The sequence below is a fragment of the Fundulus heteroclitus genome, unplaced genomic scaffold (genome assembly GCF_011125445.2).
Source record: "Fundulus heteroclitus isolate FHET01 unplaced genomic scaffold, MU-UCD_Fhet_4.1 scaffold_151, whole genome shotgun sequence".
In the NCBI taxonomy this organism is placed as follows: domain Eukaryota; kingdom Metazoa; phylum Chordata; class Actinopteri; order Cyprinodontiformes; family Fundulidae; genus Fundulus; species Fundulus heteroclitus.
This window is the reverse complement of record NW_023396563.1, coordinates 221100-228263: the sequence shown is the minus strand read 5'-3', so window position 1 is coordinate 228263 and position 7164 is coordinate 221100. Positions and strand designations below refer to the sequence as shown.

The following is a 7164-nucleotide window of genomic DNA, read 5'->3' as shown; positions in this document are numbered from 1 at the left end:
AATTTTAAAGATGGCAGCCAAATAAATATCTGGCGCACATGTCATCCCCAAACTACAGTTGAGGATGACATAGAGTGTCAGGAGTCATGAGCATCAATACAAATTCATGTCATACCTATAATTTCCTTTCCACTTCATAATTATGCACCAGTTCATAACTGCCTTGTCAAGATCTAAGTTAGATGGAAACCTTGGTAATCAACTACTATTAAAAAGGAGGCTGTCATTTATTTTAAACTAAAAAATGATTATGTTCTTCACTTCTGTTCTCACCAGATGGTTTCTAGATATTGAAGCCAGTCGCTTCACCAACATCAGAGAGGACAAAATGTTGGTTCTATCCACTTTTAAATGGACCGTCGCTGAGTATAATTCAGATTTTGACGATGACGAGCAGAAGGTTAGTGCCATACTTATTTATACTAGACGGCACAGTGTCAATCTTTGACAGATTTTGTTTAATTCCTATCTTCTGAACCATTTCTTTGGGTTTCTGAGCAGGATGCCCATGAGTTCCTCGTTTGTGTTCTGGACATAATGAGGTCTGTGTCATCAGAGGTTGAGCTGACAGCTGTAAACTCTGGCCTGACCTACACGTGCCCAGTCCGGGAACATATTACACTTCAGATGTTAAACGTCAGAACCTGCAGGGGGTATGAATGTATTCTATTTACACTGCTGACTTGTTGCGTCTCCAGGAGCACTGTGGTTATTTTTCAACTCAACTGTCCATTTCAGATGTGGTGAGCAGTCCTATAGAATGGAGGACTTTGTTAACCTCAGTCTGGACCTGGTACCAGGGGGAACGGTGGGCCAGTGTCTGCAGGAGTATCTCAAGGTAAGTGCAAACATATTTGAAAAGCGAACTCAATTTTGAGAGATTTAAAGTAAAAGTAATAATTGTCTCATTCAGGAGAACCAGATAGAATTCACATGCCACTGTGGAGCGCAGCAGTCGTCCCTGCAGAGCTCTTTCTCCACCCTGCCGAAGTAGGTTACACAACCACACTGTAATCACTGCCATCCAGTTGTTCAGGCTGAGAAGTTTCCTTTATCTGATCCTCTCTGGTCTATTTCTCCTTCCTCTCAGTGTGCTGATCCTGCACCTGAAGCGCTTTATAGTCACCAGGTCCTACACTGTCAACAAGATGAAGAATCCCATCACTTTGTCAAAAGAACTTGTGCTGAAGGAAGAGTATATGGCCAACAGAAATGTAAGAAAATTACAATTGTTAGATATAAAACGAAGAATGGGTCTCAGCAATAACAAATCAGTCAGCTGCTCGTGTCCTTCAACCGTATCTAAACACTATGATGTTTTGTAGACGACAGCTCGTTATTCTCTGGTGAGCGTCGTCAGCCACATGGGCTCCAGTGCTGACAGTGGTAAGTGTTTGTCTGAGGTTCTGTTTTTCTGTCACAGTTATCGACGTCGACATTTGCAGGTTTTGCTTTCCAGGCTAAAAATGTTTTCCCTTTGCTCTCAGGTCATTACATCTGCGACAGTATCTACGGAAGGCCGGATATGGGGGATTCAGCCAACCTTTGGCTAACATATAATGATGAGCGTGTTAGCCAAACAACAGCAGAAGATGTCTGTCGCCGTAGAGAAACAACTGCTTTCCTGCTGTTCTATGAAAAACAGGGTAAGAGATTGATTTGGGTTTCACAGCTACAGTTTATTAGCTGCAGTTCTCTGACATGCTTGCATTAGTAATCAGTGCTACCCAGGAGATGGTTTTGCATACTTAAAATGTTCTTAAATCCAGTAAATCTGAATGTATTTGCGTTCTCTTTCCAGCCCTTGAAGAGCTAACACACCTGCCATCAGGGCTGCAATATTGACTGCAGCAAGCAATGCCACAAATTACTACAGTGGCTTGCAAAATTATTCACACGTCTTTAACTTTTCCATATATTGTCACATTACAACCAAAAATACAAATACATTTTATTGGAATCTTATGTGAAAGATAAACTGCTATACAACTGTGAAGTAGCAAGAAACTAATACATGGTCTCTTTTTTAAACAAATAAAAAACTGAAAAGAGCAATGTGCAAAAGTATTCAGCACCCCCCAGTAAATATTTCTTGGAACCGCGTTTTGCTGTAATTACTGCAAGTCTGTACCAGTTTTCAACATCTTGTGACTGAAATTTATGGCCATTCTTCTTTGCAAAATAGTTCAAGCACAGTCAGATTAGATTGAGAGCGTTTGTGAATAGCAGTTTTCACACCTTATCAGATCCACAGATTCTTGATTCGGTTTAAGTAAGAGGTCGACCGATGCAGGTTTTTAAGGCCGATACCGATTATTTTGACATCAGGCAAATCGATAACCGATACGTAAAAATTAAAATAATACAACTGAAAATGTTGAGTACAACACAAAGTATCCATCTTATAATAAACACACTTTTGACATTCTCTTTAATTTCATAGTAACATTTACCCAATGATATTTAATTACTCAAATGCAGACTTTGGTGAATTAAAATCTGCCATGATTTTGATTATTAAAATTGGCTAGAAATTAAAATTGGAAAACTGACCCAAATACTGTTCTTATATTGCTAGACCAAAAAGAGTTACATTTTTTATTGTAACAGAGTCAAATTCAATTATTCAAAATAATCTATAAACAACAATTGAGCAAAACCCTTTTTTACATTTTGGATCCACAATAATTTACACATTAATTTCCTACAAAAAATCTGACATTTAAAATAGTCATATTTTGTAGAGCAGGTAAAACATTAACGTTATTGTTTTGGTTTTAAAACACAATTGTATTCATTTTTAGTTCCTTTGACTTGACAATTTTGGCCCATGTAGTGAAAAGTTTGGACACCTCTGCTGTAGAGGCAACTGCAGTAAATGGAGGAAAACTCATTTTACATGTCAGACATGTATGAAAAAGGGTGAAATAAAAAGCTTCTAACTTGTGCAAAGCTCCTTTTAAAAAACACAAAACATTAACAATGGCTAGCAAACAATATAGAACATTAAAATATATAACAACAAAAAATAAACACTTAATTGTTTGTGCACTTCATGTAGCAGCACAAGGCCTATCTAGTGCAAATTACGTTCCCGAGAAATGTTCTGTTTGATTTATATATTAAACGTATTTGCTCTACTTAAAAAATGACCACGTTTTATTATCCAATCCATTCAGCTTCAACAGACCTGAAGGAAACTGTCAAAGACACTGTCTTACTTCAACTAGCGTTGTGACTCTTAAACTAAACTTAATAACAGCGACAAAAGATTTTCTTGTTGTGGGGAGGAAGAGGAAATAGACTGACCACTGCTAAACATTATTTTCTGCAAAGTTAAATGCTTCAAGTGTTGTGATTATTTTCATGCTCATACACGACATCATGGCAACGAGCACTAACACAGCGGTGGCAGGTAGCCAGCTGGAGATCGGACATGTTTTTTTTTAGACAGTGGGATGGAGTTTTATACTGACTTTAGCAGCTCAACCACCATTTACAAACCAGCATTGACCTGCGAGTTTCATTGAGTTAAAGTAAAAACCCTGCTCCGTTCTCAGTAAAACAGCTGTTCCCACCCGCTCACAGTGACAGAGGCAGACATTCAAAGGGCAAATACCGCTAAATTGTCAATCAGTCTGACAACATTACCAGGCGCTCTCTGCCAGGGAGGCAGCGTAAAACGTATGCGCGTCACGGGACGTCAAAGCATGGTGGCTGAATGCGCCAATGGCCAATGCATGCAGTGTATCGTCCCATCCCGATACAAGACAAAACACAAATATTGTATTTTTAACCGTCTGATTTAGTATTTGCCCTTTGAATGTCTGCCTCGGTCACTGTGAGCGGGAGGGAACAGCTGTTTCACTGAGAATGGAGCAGGGTTTTTACTTCCATTTCCACTAACGGAAACTCGCGTGTCAATGTTGGCTTTTAAATGGTGGTTGAGCTGTTTAAAGTTGGTATAAAACTCCACCCCACTGTCTAAAAAAACATGTTTGTTTCCAGCTGGCCACCGCTGTGTTAGTGCTCGTTGCCTTGAAGAGTCATCATGTACACGCATGAAAACAATCACAACACTTATAGCATTTAACTTTGTAAAAAATAATGTTCAGCGGTGGCCTTTTTCTTCCTCCTCCTCCCCAAAACAAGAAGTTCTTTTCTCGCTGTCATTAATTTTAGTTTAAGAGTCGCAACGCTATTTGAAGTAAGACGTGTCGGAGCAGGAAAGATGTGACAGAGTGGTGTAGATTGGCTACGAGCGCTCTTTCTCTGTGTGTATGTGAGCGTCTTCCTTTGTGTGTCCATCTTTGACAGTTTCCTTCAGGCCAGTTAGAGCAGAATGGATTGGATAATAAAACATGAACATTTTTTAAATAGAAAAAATAAGTTTAATATAAAAATCAAACAGAAGATGTTCTCCGGGAAGGTAATTTGCATTGATGACCTGGCGTAAAAAAACATCAAGATTCAGATTGCTCACATTTCTTTAAAATTTGTTATAATGCTGTTTACAAATGTTATTAGGAAGGTAATTTGCACTACATAGACCTGGTGTTGCTACATGAAGTGCACAAACAATTAAGTGTTTATTTTTTATTGTAATATTTTAAATGTTCTACATTGTTTGCTAGCCATTGTTAAAGTTTTGTGTTTTTCTGAAAGGAGCTTTGCGCAAGTTAGTGTGATGGTACAGTTTTGGCCTGCCTGTCTCCTCATAAACTTTCCAGCACTTTCCACCTCTCATGCAGCCCAGCTCTCACTCCACCTCCTCACTAGTTCCACCTGCCGTTCCTAATTAAGCCTGGATTCAGTGCACCTGCCAACAGCTCTACTTGAACCTCCCTCAGTCTGCTCTTCTCCGCTGGATCGTCATCATTCTTCATCCAAACCTCGTCCTGCCTCGTGTTTCTCATGCCTGCTAGCCAGAACTCTGGCTAGCAGGCATGGGAAGCTCTGACTAGCAGGCGTGGGAAGCTCTGACTAGCAGGCGTGGGAAGCTCTGACTAGCAGGCGTGGGAAGCTCTGACTAGCAGGCGTGAGAAACACGAGGCAGGACGAGGTTTGGATGAAGAATGATGACGATCCAGCGGAGAAGAGCAGACTGAGGGAGGTTCAAGTAGAGCTGTTGGCAGGTGCACTGAATCCAGGCTTAATTAGGATAGGCAGGTGGAACTAGTGAGGAGGTGGAGTGAGAGCTGGGCTGCATGAGAGGTGGAAAGTGCTGGAAAGTTTATGAGGAGACAGGCAGGCCAAAACTGTACCATCACACTAACTTGTGCAAAGCTCCTTTCAGAAAAACACAAAACTTTAACAATGGCTAGCAAACAATGTAGAACATTTAAAATATTACAATAAAAAATAAACACTTAATTGTTTGTGCACTTCATGTAGCAGCACCAGGTCTATGTAGTGCAAATTACCTTCCTAATAACATTTGTAAACAGCATTACAACAAATTTTAAAGAAATGTGAGAAATGTGAGAGATAACTTGGAGCGCTAGAGTAGCAGCAGATCCAGCAGCACAGCAGAAAGATTACTTGGAGAGCTGGAGTAGCAGGCGTCGACGAAGGGAACTCTGTCAGGCAGACGTAGGAAGCTCTGGCTAGCAGACATGGGAGCTCTGACTAGCAGACGTAGGAAGCTCTGACCAGCGGGCGTGGGAGCTCTGACTAGCAGACGTAGGAAGCTCTGACTAGCAGACGTGGGAGCTCTGACTAGCAGGCGTGGAAACTCTGGCTAGCAGGCGTGGGAAGCTCTGGCTAGCAGGTGTGGAAACTCTGGCTAGCAGACGTAGGAAGCTCTGGCTAGCAGGAGTGGGAAACTCTGGCTAGCGGGCGTGGGAAGCTCTGGCTAGCGGGCGTGGAAACTCCAGCTAGCGGGCATGGAAACTCTGGCTAGCGGGCGTGGGAAGCTCTGGCTAGCAGGTGTGGAAACTCTGGCTAGCAGACGTAGGAAGCTCTGGCTAGCAGGCGTGGGAAACTCTGGCTAGCGGGCGTGGGAAGCTCTGGCTAGCGGGCATGGAAACTCTGGCTAGCGGGCGTGGGAAGCTCTGCCTAGCAGGCGTGGAAACTCTGGCTAGCGGGCGTGGGAAGCTCTGGCTAGCAGGCGTGGAAACTCTGGCTAGCGGGCGTGGGAAGCTCTGGCTAGCAGGCGTGGAAACTCTGGCTAGCAGGTGTAGGAAACTCTGGCTAGCAGGCGTGGGAAGCTCTGGCTAGCAGGCGTGGGGGAAACTCTGGCTAGCAGACGTGGAAGCTCTGACTAGCGGACGTGGAGCTCTGGCTAGCGGGCGTGGAAACTCTGGCTAGCGGGCGTGGAAACTCTGGCTAGCGGGCGTGGGAAGCTCTGGCTAGCAGGCGTGGAAACTCTGGCTAGCGGGCGTGGGAAGCTCTGGCTAGCAGGCGTGGAAACTCTGGCTAGCGGGTGTGGGAAGCTCTGGCTAGCAGGCGTGGGAAGCTCTGGCTAGCAGGCGTGGAAACTCTGGCCTAGCGGGCCGTGGGAACTCTGGCTAGCAGGGCGTGGGAAAAGCTCTGGCTAGCAGGGCGTGAAACTAAGCTCTGGCTAGCAGGGCGTGGGAATCTCTTGGCTAGCAGGTGTAGGGAAACGCTACTCGGGCTAGCAGGTGTGGTAAAGCTCCTGGCTAGCAGACGTTGGGAAGCTCTGGCTAGCCAGGTGTGGGAAACTCTGGCTAGGCAGGGACGTAGGGAAGGCTCTGGCTAGTAGGGCAGTGGTAAACTCTGGACTATCGTGGGCGTGGGAAGCTCTGGGGGCTAGCAGGCAGTGGAAAACTCTGGCCTAGCGGGCGTGGGAAGCTCTGGCTAGCAGGTGTGGAAACTCTGGCTAGCGGACGTAGGAAGCTCTGGCTACAGCTGGAAACTCTGGCTAGCGGGGTGGAACTCTCTGCTAGCGGGCGTGGAAGCTCTGGCTAGCGGGCGTGGGAAACTCTGGCTAGCAGGCGTGGAAGCTCTGGCTAGCAGGCGTGGAAAGCTCTGGCTAGCGGGCGTGGAAGCTCTGGCTAGCAGGCGTGGGAACTCTGGCTAGCAGGAATAGTGGAAAGCTCTGGCTAGCAGGCGTGGGAAACTCTGGCTAGCGGGCGTGGGAAGCTCTGGCTAGCGGGCGTGGAAACTCTGGCTAGCGGGCGTGGGAAGCTCTGGCTAGCAGGC

General features: G+C 44.8%; 1 protein-coding gene across 1 annotated transcript; it reads left to right on the top strand.

Moving 5' to 3' along the window:
- Window positions 1-274: 274 nt before the first annotated feature.
- Window positions 275-2015, top strand: LOC118558726 (ubiquitin carboxyl-terminal hydrolase 37-like). Its single transcript, XM_036129271.1, has 8 exons — window positions 275-400; window positions 502-653; window positions 739-838; window positions 914-990; window positions 1091-1214; window positions 1326-1386; window positions 1488-1646; window positions 1802-2015. The coding sequence occupies exons 1-8, from the start codon at window positions 329-331 to the stop codon at window positions 1843-1845; spliced, it is 789 nt and encodes a 262-aa protein (XP_035985164.1). The 5' UTR covers window positions 275-328; the 3' UTR covers window positions 1846-2015.
- The last annotated feature ends 5149 nt before the right edge of the window (window positions 2016-7164 follow it).